Source organism: Mauremys reevesii, linkage group 11 (genome assembly GCF_016161935.1).
Source record: "Mauremys reevesii isolate NIE-2019 linkage group 11, ASM1616193v1, whole genome shotgun sequence".
Taxonomy (NCBI): domain Eukaryota; kingdom Metazoa; phylum Chordata; order Testudines; family Geoemydidae; genus Mauremys; species Mauremys reevesii.
The window spans coordinates 42,625,004-42,639,416 of NC_052633.1; the positions used below are offsets into that span (position 1 = coordinate 42,625,004).

Here is a 14,413-nt window from a genome sequence, read left to right on the forward strand (position 1 = left end):
CCAGCTATTCCCATTGTGAAGTTAGAAGCTTAACTTTAGGCTCCTGGTTTTAAAAGTCTTGGCCAAAAGTATAGGTATTCTAGTTTTGTAGGATAATTTGAAGTTCATTGCCGCTGGGAGATCCACAGGGACTCAATGTTTTTATTTATTTATTTATTTTTAACAGTAGATATTGCCCCTCTCAGGAGCCCCCCAAAGGAAAAGACCTTTAATTCAGTCCTCTGAGCTTCTAAGTCTGCAAAGCACTGGTGTTGATAAGCCCTACTTAAATAGCATGCAAAGACAGTTTGTTCATATCTCAGCCAATAAAACTTTAGAACACTTTATAAGATCGGCAGGTGGGAATCTTTTTTCCTATGGCATTAATAATATACTGGCTCCTGGCTGTGATGATGTATTATCAGAAACTGGATGATATGGCTCTATTCCAGATAAAGGGGAAATTCAGATAATGAAGTGTCTATTTAGTTGTATAGCAAAAACTACTTGAAAATCATTAAAAAATACCTGCTTTTTTTTAAAAAACCCTCTCATTTATGGTTCTAACAGAATTCTAAACTAAAGTTGTCATCTAAGTATGAAAATAATCTTATCCTAAAATTCTTCTTAAGTCAGCAAATGAAAGGGACAGTATTGAGATAAAAATGTATATTAATATATTTGTTTATAACATAGTTTCGGTGTTAATGGTCTCACTTCACATCATTTGCACTTTAACTTGTTGCATTTGTAAGCCTGAACAATTAAAGTTAAGTCCAGTTCCCCTTTAGGTTTGAGTCTTAAAACTCCAGAAGAATGTTTTAGTATCAAATGAGCTGTTTCTGTTGGAATTTAAAAAAAAAAAAAGTCTTTTCTGCTAAATTGTTTAAAAGCTGGTCTTTACACAATAGAAATTTTGGTGAAATTGGAGTTAACATTTCTCCCTTATAGGAAATAGCAGATCATAAAGCAAACTGAATCTTGATTTTCCTTAGGCTGTTGCAGAAAGATACTCTTAACTTGGAAGCCATAAGGATGGAGGCTCTACATTTTTTGTGTAGGGAGGGTAATATACCTGAGGTGAGTCTTTGTATAGCACTTTTTTAAAGCATCTAACTATCTGAATCATTAAAGCATTCAGTGATTGAGGTTATTGTATAGAGTACAGTAAGTATTTTGAGCAGTTTAAGCATTTTATTAATGGAAAATGAAAAGTGATGAGATCCTGCTAGTAATTCTATACCTTTCATCATCATGTATTTTTTTATAAGATGGCCTTGTTGCTCACTGCAATACTCTGCCAGTTAGAAGCCAGTGTTAGACCACATGTCCATCTCTTCCTGTCCCCTTTTTGTCTAATAAGCTAGTTGTGTGGCACCAAAAGTCCCTGCTACTTTTTTCTTCCTTTCTGGGGTCCCTTTGTTTGGATACATGTGTATTTATAGCACTGTTCAGCTACTTTGAAGAAACTTTTAAAAATTCTATTTAATTCTTGTAAGAATTAAATATTTTATATACATTACGCCTTTTCACATTTTTAGAAGAAAATATGCTTTCACACAGTTAGCACAAATCTGAATAAATTAAATTATGATACAAAAATGCTAGTAAGTCTAACTATATTAAATGCAAAAAGGTTTAATGACATAAATGGGAAGTGTTCATATATTTCATACATTTCTCATTTTTTAGAGAGAAATATTTTCATGCTACTAGCACAATTTAAAATAAATAATTGCATACAACTACTAGCACATTTTAAAGAAATTAAATGGTACAGACTTAATGGTGCATTTTAATATGCTATGATGTATAATTTTATAAAAGATCACATGATTAAAAAAAGACCTTCTGATTGGGAAAAGCCCACCTGCCTCATTTGCTAAGCCAAACTCCCAGAACTGGGATTTCTGAGATTAGTCCTGCAGTGGTTGGTGGGGTTAGCTGCTTTTCCCTTTGCCTTTTTTCCTTTTATATATACATAACTTCCTTGGACAATACTGAAAAGGGGATTTTATTTTTTGACTACATTTCTAAAAGGAGAAAGATATCCTGTGGAAGTAGAATTTTGCAAGAGTGATCTAAATAAAAGCATCATGAATCGGTTCATAAGTTTGTGGACATTGGCATATCTCTTAATAACCAGAGTAGTTGTGTCATATTAATTCCTAACCATCTTTATTTTATGTGAAAAGATATCTTCTTTAATGGTGTGGTGCGTAGTCACAGAGCTTGTGGAAGTGTGTAACTGTAACACATCAATACAGCCACTAGAGATTTTCAGAAGCTCAGTGAAATTTTGTTTAAAGTTTTAAAGTGCAAATTTAAGATTTTTGGGACTAATTTTCAAAAGCAACTAAGTGAGACTTAAGAGCCCAAGTCACTTTGAAAATGGGACTTGCGCTTCTAAGTCAGGGGTGTGCAAACTTTCAAATATTTCAAATTTGATGACAATATATATCTCCAGATCAGTGGCACCGCTATGGGCACCCGCGTGGCCTCACAATATGCCAATATTTTTATGGCCGACCTGGAACAACGCTTCCTCAGCTCCCGTCCACTCACGCCCCTTCTCTACCTACGCTACATTGATGACATCTTCATCATCTGGACCCATGGGAAGGAGACTCTGGAAAAATTCCACTACGATTTCAACAGCTTCCACCCCGCCATCAACCTCAGCCTGGACCAATCTACACGGGAGGTCCACTTCCTAGACACCACAGTGCTAATAAGTGATGGTCACATTAACACCACCCGATACCAAAAACCTACCGACCGCTATGCCTACCTTCATGCTTCCAGCTTCCATCCCGGGCACACCACAAGATCCATTGTCTACAGCCAAGCACTGAGGTACAACCGCATCTGCTCTAACCCCTCAGACAGAGACCAACACCTAGAAAATCTCCACCAAGCATTCTCAAAACTACAGTACCCGCATGAGGAAATAAGGAAACAGATCAACAGAGCCAGACGTGTACCCAGAAGCCTCCTACTGCAAGACAAACCCAAGAAAGAAACCAACAGGACTCCACTGGCCATCACACACAGTCCCCAGCTAAAACCCCTCCAACGCATCATCAGGGATCTACAACCCATCCTGGACAATGATCCCACACTTTCACAGGCCTTGGGTGGCAGGCCAGTCCTCGCCCACAGACAACCTGCCAACCTGAAGCATATTCTCACCAGCAACTGCACACCGCACCATAGTAACTCTAACTCAGGAACCAATCCATGCAACAAACCTCGATGCCAACTCTGCCCACATATCTACACCAGCGACACCATCACAGGACCTAACCAGATCAGCCACACCAGCACCGGTTCATTCACCTGCACGTCCACCAATGTAATATACGCCATCATATGCCAGCAATGCCCCTCTGCTATGTACATCGGCCAAACTGGACAGTCTCTAAGGAAAAGGATAAATGGACACAAATCAGACATTAGGAATGGCAATATACAAAAACCTGTAGGAGAACACTTCAATCTCCCTGGCCACACAATAGCAGATCTTCAGGTGGCCATCCTGCAGCAAAAAAACTTCAGGACCAGACTTCAAAGAGAAACTGCTGAGCTTCAGTTCATCTGCAAATTTGACACCATCAGCTCAGGATTAAACAAAGCTTGTGAATGGCTTGCCAACTACAGAACCAGTTTCTCCTCCCTTGGTTTTCACACCTCAACTGCTAGAACAGGGCCTCATCCTCCCTGATTGAACTAACCTCGTTATCTCTAGCTTGCTTCTTGCTTGCATATGTATACCTGCCCCTGGAAATTTCCACTACTTGCATCCAACGAAGTGGATATTCACCCACGAAAGCTCATGCTGCAAAATGTCTGTTAGTCTATAAGGTGCCACAGGATTCTTTGCTGCTTTTACAGTGTATATAGTGGTCCTTGTCGTCGAGGTACCTCATGTGGCAAGCCCACGCCAGTGAGTGACCTGCACTCTAGCTGTCTAAAGTGCCTTGGAGAAACTCATGTTAAAGAGAAGTGCCAGTTCTGCAGGGGCTAGGGTGACCAGATGTCCCGATTTTATAGGGACGATCTCAATTTTGCGGTCTTTTTCTTATATAGGCCTCTATTACCCCCACCCCCTGTCCTGATTTTTCACATTTGCTGTCTGGTCATCCTAGCAGGGGCTTCAGACTTGAAGGAAGGCAAGATGGTGGCCAGGACCTCCTTTCAGACAGCTCTGGATGTGGCCGACTCAGCAGCCAGAACAATGGCATCAGCGGTCACCGTGAGGCACTGTTTGTGGCTCCAATCATTGGGCCTCTCTAAGTGCAACAGTCCATCCAGGACCTCCCCTTTGAGGGTACCTCCCTATTCTCCAAACAGATGGACTCCAAGCTTCACGCCTCAAAGGCTCAAGGGCCATGCTTCGCTTCCTTTACATGCCCCTGGCCTCCAGGAAGCATTTCAGGCTTCAGCAGCCTCCCAGATTTCCAGTGTCTTCCAGGCAGGAGCCCTACAAAAAAAATAAAAATATAATGCAAGCAAATTCTTACTTTACCAAGGCTAATAGGTTTAAAAGCAGAAAGATCTGTCTCACCATAAGCTGTAATATGTTTCACAGGCTGCATGTCCTTCCAGCCTGGGACCATTACTTCAGTTTTTTGAGTGTTGTTGATGTCAGATCAGAAAGATGGGAGGAGAATAGGGGTAATGAGACAGTTCCCCCCTCCCCCCCCCATAGTCCAGATCTTTGTGCTGAAAAAACCCTTGCTGAGTCACAGTGAAAGGCAGTTTCATTGCGTTCATAAGCTCCAAACGGTCCTTTTAGAGGAATTGTAAATTGCTTGTTTTCAACACCTCCCTTGTTGGAGGATGGCCACTTAAGCATTTAATAGTTTTCTAAGACTTGTGTTCAGTCCTTGGTTGTCTCTGAGAAGCTAGTCTGTGGGCATTCCCCAGAACCATAATATATTTGAGTAACATCATGAAGCAAAACCTCATCGTTTTAAACACAGTGTTATTACATACATGTTATCAGGACAACAATATTCAGCAGATTGAGTTTTCAAATGATACCTCAAAAAGCATATTTTGTATAAAATATATCATAACTTTATAAAAGTGGTGAACATGGGTAAAGGGTGTCAGTCACTTAGTTGCTTTTGAAAATTATTTTCCTTTATCCTTCTGCTTTATAGTTTGAGAACCATGTATTATTCCAAATCTTTCAGTATAGATGTTTAATTATTCCTCCCTAAATCTTTTGTTCTCAAGGTAAAATTGCCTTGTAGATAAGAAGCTCAGTGTGATTTCTAGAGGAGTATTTTAAAAACGTACATTTTTTTTTTTGATATTTGAAGAACATGTCTGAGAAACTGTTGATCTCTCTTCTGCTTCCAAGCTGATTTTATTTACTGGTTCTTGAAATAATCTGCCTTTTAGGTGTAGGAATAAATTTGCTTTGCTGTCCCTTTGCTGCCACAGCAGTTCCAGAGTGTTGTTTTTCCAACTTCTATATAAAAGTTATTTCCAACACTTGAAAACATGTATTTTCTTGGGTTGAATTATTCAGATCCTTTTATATCTTGGAATAAGGCTCACAGAATGTCATGCTACTGGAGTTTGTGATGTTCCTTGAGGTATATTGTTCCTTCCATATTGATCATAGTGTTCCATTCTCGTAGGCTACAGCCAAGCTGAGAGACCTAATTAATGCATTGGACAAGTTGGAACCACATAATCCTCAACTATTTTGTAAAATGGCATTAGCTTTCAGCAGAACAGTGAGTCTACTTTTTTTTTTCTTAAACAAAATGCAAATAATAGCTATAGATCTCACTTTTGATTTTTGGTGGTAGGGGTTGTGTGTCAATTAAAAACTTTACTTGGAGAGAGAGAAAGTGGGTTGATTGTTTAACTTGATCTCTATATTTGAAAATTCACTGGTATGGGCTGAGAAAAGAGACACCTACTAGCCAGTCAGTTTCTCTGCTGCTCACATGAGTTCTAAATAGCAGTGAAGCTGAACAGCCTTGTTAATTTCATACTCTTGCTTCTGCTTTTGTTTGGTAAAGCCCTGAGCCATGGCAATGCCATTGGAGTTGTCTGCAGACTTAGGAGGACAGCATTGAAGTGAATTACATTTGAAAGGGTATGTTTATAACAGTAAGGGCTAAATATGTAATTTTTAAAATTAAAGCATAAATTATGCATGGAAAGTTTGGGTCACAGCAAACACCAGGAGGAGCTTCCCATTTGCTATTGGAGAATAAATTTTATTTATAAAGTTCTAGATAAGTGGATGACGGTTAATATGATGCGGCCAGAAAAAATACCTAGTCTACCAAATTACCTAGTCTCAGTAGTCTACCAAAGTGAGAAACAAATGCCTCTAGGTAAAGTATGAGCTTGTTTTCATAAGATTACTCAAATAATTGTACATTTCACAGGTTTTTTGTAAATTACTTGCTGTTGACCAAAGCCTTTGTAGGGAGCATCTATTCCATTTAACTGTAATAAGGGAACAGATTTTACTGACAGAGGTTATAACTCCTTAAACACCTCATTTCTCTGTAATAAATAATGTGTCCCAGCACCTGTTGACAGCATTGCTTACATAGAACCGCAAATATTAGAAAAATCAGCGCAGGGTAAGTTAGTCTTTATTAGATATCTGAGGCACTGAGATGCTACAGGAATGGGTGGCGGTATAAACTTGAGAACAGATTGATCTTTGAGAGTTCTCTCGCCCATCTGTAGCCAAAAGACACAACAAGATGACAGTAGTATTTTACTTTCAATTATTGGTTGGTATAATATCAGCATATTATCTAATAGTTTTGAAAACTGGGTGCTCAGTTCTTATTTCCTAAAACTAACTCCCATGCACAGGAATATATGAGAAATAAGTGATTACAGAAGATATGGCATTTTGCTCCTCCATCCTTGAGATACGTGAGTACTCAGTGCTGCTATTTAAAATCTAACGTGCAACTTCTTTTGAAGATTCATTGTAACTTTGAGTGTGTTTTTATTTTTTTCAAAAAAGTGGTGAAACTGATTAAGATTGAAAGCTTTCAAATGTAAAACTCTTCTGACTTTAGTGTGGCCGGAACCACCTCATCCTTCAACAGACACAGATCTTAGTTGAAAGAGCATTTGACATGGCATCCCATGATTCTGAAATTGCTACAGAACTTGGCTACCAGATGATTTTACAAGGGAAGGTGAAAGAGGCTTTAAAATGGTACAAGACTGCTATGGTGCTTGATGAGACAAGTGTTTCTGCACTAACAGGTATGGCATGAGACTTTTTCTATTACTTACCATTTATTTAAAGGACATAGACAACTTAAAAGTACTTCTCTCTGATTTGTTTTATCTACTGTTGTTACAGATAATGCATGAAATTACTTAACAGAAAGATTAAGGCTTTATTTTCAGTTTATTTTCTCAGAGCATTTGACACCACTTTATTGCCAATTTCACTGTTTTCTTCATAGGGTCATTCCTCCTGGTTGGGTGGGTCTTTCACTCCTCAACAGGAGAGTGAGAGAGGTTTTTTAAATAAAATGGAATTTGAAAAAACACAGTGGCAGAAGGAATCAGGGAGAAGTATATGCTTGGCAGTGCTTTCAATATATATATTTTTAACTGGCTAGATTTCAAGTTGATAGCGTTCCTTTAACTGGTTTTTCTATTGCTCTGTAAGCTTTTGAAAAGATAATCATCCTTGTAACATTAATGGGTAACCATAAGATATATGTTGAGGAGACTATCTCTAATCCTTTTGCAAAAAACTTGTTCTTTTTTCTAATTTACAGTTGTTATTATGTCTTTGAGGAGAATTACAACCGACGCAATAAATGACTTGTGTGTTTAAAAAAATGCTTGAATTCTAAATTTCTTTGCTTTCATTGGGTGTTGCAAGGATAACTCTGACTAGAGAAGTTATTTCACAAATCAAAAACATTTGGTATACAATATTTCCATGAGGAATAGGATACTCTTAAAGACTGCAAGAAACTCCCCTTTCATATATCCTATCGACAATTTTTTGTGCCATCAAAAAGCAACTGCAAGATACTGGTATTGCTTCCATGCCAAGAGGGACTGTTGGGTGGTATAACTTGATAGCTGAAAATGTTTGTTCAGGTTCCCAGAAGAAAAAAGCAGCTTGAAGAGGCTAGTTAGGTTGAGGGGGAAGAAGCTGTAACTTGTAATTGATGATGACTGAAGCCAATAACACTTTTACTACTTGATGGTCTTTATTTTTAAAATGTTCTTTGACTCTCTTATTTTCTCGCTTGGTACAGTGAAGCTTTATAATAATTTCACACAATGTTCTTGGCTCTATGAATCAACAGAACAATATATTTTTAGCATTGGAAATGAAATCTGTATTAGATATTTTAAATTATTGTTGTTAGTGTTAGTCATGTGATATACATAGTCCTTTTTATTTATTTTAAGGGGTCAGATTCTTATATGGCCGTCTCACTGAAGTATATGGCATGACTCATGTTTGTACAGCACATAGTCCAAACAAACCTCGATTGTGGTTGAGGCCTTTTAGTTGCTACTGGAATACAAAAAAATTAATAATGAAAGAGTTTTTTAATTAGAATTTGTACTACACTTCCTTTTGGCCTCAGCCCCAAAAGCTATCAGGTTTTTGTGGCATGCCTGATACTGAGCTTAATCCTATTTTTCTTCTTCGAGTGCTTGCTCATGTCAATTCCATTCTAAGGGTGTGCATGCCCACATGCAATGTCATTGGAGATTTTTGCCTTAGCGGTATCCGTAGGGCCAGCTGTGGTGCCCCCTTGAGTCCATGCTCATGCGTTGGTATATCAGGCACCACCGGCCCTACGCCCTCTCGGTTACTTCTAACTGCCCAGGGTGGTTAGTTGGAGCACCTTTCCTTGCATAGCAAGGGCTAGCAGTTTCTTCTCTTTTGACTTCAAGGGCTTTGAGGCCTTAGGGCCTTGTAAATAGTTTGTTTATAGTAGTTAGTGTAGTTAGAAGTTAGTTCCAGCAGGGACTTCGCCCCAGGTGGGCCATGCCCCGGTCTCCGGGGTTTAAGCTCTGCATGGACTGTAACAGGCCTGTGCTTGTAAGTGACTCCCATAGCAACTTCCTCAAGTGCTTGGGGGAATCACATGTGAAGGATAAGTGTTATATTTGTAAAAAATTTTGACCTAGGACTCAGAAAGAGTGGGATATTTGCTTGTGGGCTGTCCTTATGGAGGCTGCCCTTCATCCGGCTTCCGAGCTGTCCTGCCAAGACTCATCTAATATCTCAGTCCCGGTGCCCAACGCACCCCTGGCACTGGCCTGTGCCCAGCACCGCTCCCCATCGCCGGTGCCCCAAAAGAAAAGAAAAAAGCATGTCTCCTGGGCATTGGGCAAGAAGGGCCATGGGACATCGGGCAAAGGACCCAGTTCAGGCTGCCAGGCCACTCCAGAGCCATGTATACATGCCTGCCCGGTCGGGGCCCTTAGCCCCTTTAAGGATCCTCCACAGGCTCCCGTGGTATGGGACCCAAACTCCTGATGGCTTTGATGCCTTCCCAAGCTCCCCCAGCACTGAGAGAGCAGAAGCCTCCACCTGCAGTGTTGGCACTGCAGGGGATGGCAAAGACTTCCTACGAGGGCAAACCAGCTGCTAAAACCACTCGGGGGCAGTGGAGCGCCGACAATCCTCTGAGACAAGGCAGCGCCCTCCACCTCTGTGCCACAAATCTCCAGAGTTGCAGCCTGGATCCTCTGGGGCTTGTCCTCAGTCACTGGCACCACGATTGCGGTTCCTGCCGGCTTGACGCAGATCACCTAGGTGAAGGCTCTGGTTTCCGTATTACTGGCACTGTTCGTCCTCATGCTGGTCGTCCTCTCGATCTCGGTTGCCTGTCTGGGAGCGCTCCCTGTCATGGCTCTGGTCCCAGTGGCATCGATCCTCTCACTCCAGGCACCGGTCTTCGGCGGCGACAGTCAGCAGGCAGATGCAGGCATCAGGGACACCACTGTGGTCACCGAAAGGGGATTCCTCTGGCATAGAAGGGCAGTTCAGCCCCTCGCCCAAACTCCAATGGCGTGATCGGGCACCTGAGGCCGTGTCTACATCGACGTTGCCTTGGCAGTATGGCCAGTGGCCACCGCAATGGCCTTATTGGGGTGCATGGGGCATGCCAGTCATGACTCCCTCTTCGCACCACTCATCTGCCACTGCTTTGGAGCAACAGTTGGCGTCACCGACGGCACTGGGCTCGGTGCATGAGTCGTGCTCGGAGGTCAAGTTAGAGGAGACTGCACCCACCCCTGAACTTCCCTCCCCCACAGGGGACGATGCCTAGGGGCCTCCCCCGGTGGTACAATCATCTTCATCCCCAGACAAGGTGGTCGTGGGACCCTTGCGGGCCAGCCCGCCAGATGATTTTAAAGAACACCAAGCCCTGCTTTGACTGGTGGCCGAGAGCTTGGACCTAGAGGTAGAGGAGATGGCTGAGCAGGTGGACACATTTTTCAGTGTCCTCTCAGCCTCTACCCCGCCCGTATTGCACTACTAGTGCATGACATGGTCCTCAAAATTGCCAAGGTCCTCTGACAAACCCTGTCATCTATCCCTCCCACTTCCAAAAGGGCTGAAAAGAAGTACTTTGTCCCGGCCAAAGGGTTTGAGTACCTTTATACCAACCCACCTCCAGGCTCACCGGTTGTCTCTGCAGCCAGTGAAAAAGACAAGCGGGGGCACACCAGCTCAGCTCCCAAAAATAAAGATGCCGAAAACCTGGAGCTTTTTGGGAGAAAAAATTATTCAACTGCCAGCCTGCAATTCTGGGTAGTGAATCATCAGGCTCTCTTGGGCAGATACTATTTTAACTTATGGGACTCCCTTCGTAAGTTCAGGGAGTCCCTCCTGCAGAGTTTGGCCCAAGAATTTGGCACCCTGGTAGAGGAGAGTACTGTGGCGGCTAGGTGGTCCCTCTAAATGGCGTGGGACGTGGCGGACTCAGCAGCTAAGGTGGTCGCTAGAGTGGTGGTTGTGAGGCGCAGCTCCTAGCTTCAGACTGCCGGCCTTACCTCTGTTTGCTATAACTTTAAACCTAAGACTAGAGGGCGTTCCTCTGGGCTATATGAATCTGATTATCCTGTAAAGTATTTTCCATCCTGATTTTACAGAGATAATTTTTACCTTTCTTTCTTTAATTAAAAGCTTTCTTTTTAAGAACCTGATTGATTTTTTCCTTGTGTTAAGATCCAAGGGGATTGGATCTGGACTCACCAGGAATTGGTGGGGGAAGGGAGGGGGGATGGTTAAATTCTCCTTGTGTTAAGATCCAAGGGGTTGGATCGGTGTTCACCAGGAACTTGGTGAAAAAGCCTCTCAAGGCTGCCCAGGGAGGGGAAGGTTTTGGGGGGACAGAAAGTGATCCAGACACTGAAATTTCTGGATGGTGGCAGTGTTACCAGATCTAAGCTAGTAATTAAGCTTAGAAGTGTCTATGCAGGTCCCCACATCTGTACCCTAAAGTTCAGAGTGGGGGAGGAACCTTGACAGTCACCTAGAATAGAATCGACATGAGCAAACACTCAAAGAAGAAAAAAGTTTTACTCACCTTGTTTCATAACTGTTGTTCTTTGAGATGTGTTGCTCATGTCCATTCCATTACCTGTCCTTCTGCTCCTCTGTCGGCGTTATCAGCAAGAACGAATTGAAAGAGCGTAGGGCTGGCAGTGCCTGATATACTGACTCTTGAGTGTGGCACTCCAGGGCGTGCCACAGCTGGCCCTATGGATACCACCAAGGCAAAAATCTCCAAAGACCACGCACATGAGTGCAAACACACACCTAGAATGGAATGGACATGAGCAACACAGCTCTAAGAACAACAGTTACGAAAAAGATGGATAACCGTTTTTTCTCTCTTCCAAGGATGAGGGATTAAAAGTGTCACTTTCAGACTCTTGTCTCTGGCCATGCTCCCTAGGAACCTTCTGAAGATGGGGGAGGAGGTAAACTCCCATTCTCACGCCTACCAGAATCATACAGTTAATTTGATTAAGAAACAAGGCTGAGAAATTGGTGATGTCTGTATGGGGCAGGTATCTCTGAGGGAGGCTTGACTGTATTATGGTAGCGTGGTATGTGCCTGTATGTTTGCTAGAACTCTGTGAATGGCCATTTGTAGGCTCTGGATTAGGAGTGGCACAGTAGGCTTAGTTTGCTCATGTTTGTTGTGTGTTCCGTAGCTAACAGGAGGGAAGCTAGTCTTCAGTGCTGTTGCCTCACCTGTCCCTACCCGACACGGGATAGATGAAAGTAAAAAATTACATAACATATCCATAAACAGCATCTTTATTCCACTCGTCAGCCTTTCGTTCTCAGAAGGAAGGACACAAGCATGTTTGATTTCTCCATGTTCTTGAATCCAAGCATGGAACAGTATAAGAGGATTATAAGGACAGCATGGTGGAAACCTGCAAGTTAAAACAAGATTGGTGAATCAAAGACCTACTAGTAATCAGACTTCTATAAACAAGCTTTTGCATGTAGTGAATTAGTATCGCTGTTTAGTAAGAAGACATTAGATAAAGAGAAACCTCTGAGAGTATTGCTAAACACTGTTCTATTAGGTGTCTACTCTGTTGCTAAGTAGTTTAAGAATGGAGGGGGAAAGAGAGAGGTTCCATAGATATTTTTCCCATAGGCCATCGAACTATAATGAATACAAAAACTTGGCCCAAACACTTAAGGGAAGTGTGTTAGGGCACGCTGTGAAATGTCAAAAGGATAACTTTTGAAACTTTAACAAATACCTAAATTGTTTCTTTAAGCTGTATTTTCCTAGACAACGTTTAAAGCATGTGATGGTGGGGGGAAAAGAGGAGAGATGGCTTTTATGAAGGCGGGACATAGCTGTAGAAAATAATTTACATTGTAGATAAACCCTGTGCATCTGTCATAAATCTTAGTTCTTTGTGTTTTCCCCATCAGCCTGTTAACAAAAGGCGGAGGAGTTGATAGGTCAGAGGTAAAGAAAACAATTAATGAGGGTGGGGGGTGGGGTGAGGACCCTCTAGAAAGCTTAACACTGTATAGCCACCATAAAGCTGAAACTGAAATTAAATGTTTACTGTTGCAGGAATTATCCGATGTCAGATAATTGAAGGGCAATTAGAAGATGCAGATCAGCAGTTGGAATTCCTTAATGAAATTCAGCAATCAGTTGGGAAATCTGGGGTAAAAGACTACTTCATTGAAGTGTTTTGATTCTAATCTGAAGTTGTGGCCTGGTTGAGATTACTACAGTTTAACATCTTTATTTTTCTGGAGCAGAGTACTCTTAATGGAGGATGCTTAACTCAGAAATTTGCTTTTTCTGTCTTTTGGTCAAGCAAAGTTAGTGTTGGCCTGCTAGCTGGGGACTATTTGTTTACTAAGATTTTTTTCTGAGTTTGGATTGAATGGGGGAAAAGGGGCCTCTTTTTTATAATGGTGGTGTTAACATTGATAAATTTAACTTACTTATGTGCCTAGAATGGCTTATAATTGCACCATATAAATTGAAAAAGAAATGCATTGTATAGCAAATCTTTATGTACACCTTACAGTGGTCATTCTTAAAGTTTTCAATTGCATTATATAATTGTTACAATATTCCTACATTTAGCTTTTGCTGAGATCGTTGCCTCTAGTTACTGCCTAGAAAAATGGTGAAGTTTTGAGTGGTGCTAGATAAATAATAAAAAGTAACAAAACTAGTATAGTTGGAGTTAAAAAAGATTTTTTTTTTTTATTTTTTTTTTTTGCAGGATCTGTCTTTCTTGCGTGCAGTTTTAGCTATGAAAAAACATCAAAGACAAGAAGAAGTTATTCACTTATTGAATGATGTTCTGGATACTCACTTTTCATCATTGCATGGCTTACCTCTTGGCATACAGTACTTTGAAAAACTGAACCCTGATTTCTTGCTGGAAATTGTTAGAGAATATCTTAATTTTTGCCCAACACAGGTTAGTAGTATTAGACTTTGTCCTCTGAAAACTAGAATTTATCCAAGGACTCCATTTTTAGTATCATTTAAAAGTTACAAGTAGAAGGGATTTTTTTTTTAGAAGAATCACCAAAAGAATATTTACGTTTCACATGAAGCAAAAATTTGTTTTAAATATTTGGCAGTTTTGTACTGGAATAACTGCTAATTTACATCTCATTTTCTTCAGACAAAATGCAGCAGTTATATTTGAGGAGGGGTTAAATGTAAATGCAAGGTGCTGTTCATATACAGCAAGGTGCTGTATATACAGTTATTTGATCTATTGTTTGATATGGAGAATATAACAGAGTAGAACTCACTTAAATAACTTAATGTGAAGGCTAGATGTTGATCACGTGGTCATTCCTGACCCCTCACACATATGTAGTTTGTCTGCTCAGGATATTTTCCCACATACATGCATTCAT

General features: G+C 41.1%; 1 protein-coding gene across 6 annotated transcripts in view; it reads left to right on the top strand.

Annotated features, from left to right (window-relative positions):
- TTC21B (tetratricopeptide repeat domain 21B) overlaps nucleotides 1-14,413 on the top strand; it is an 83,559-nt gene that overhangs the window by 19,452 nt on the left and 49,694 nt on the right. For all 6 annotated transcript variants that reach the window (XM_039494708.1, XM_039494707.1, XM_039494712.1 and 3 more), the window contains 5 exons: nucleotides 975-1,059; nucleotides 5,634-5,732; nucleotides 7,053-7,245; nucleotides 13,092-13,189; nucleotides 13,762-13,962. In XM_039494708.1, coding sequence (XP_039350642.1) covers nucleotides 975-1,059; nucleotides 5,634-5,732; nucleotides 7,053-7,245; nucleotides 13,092-13,189; nucleotides 13,762-13,962 — 676 coding nt within the window. The remainder of the gene's footprint in view (nucleotides 1-974; nucleotides 1,060-5,633; nucleotides 5,733-7,052; nucleotides 7,246-13,091; nucleotides 13,190-13,761; nucleotides 13,963-14,413) is intronic.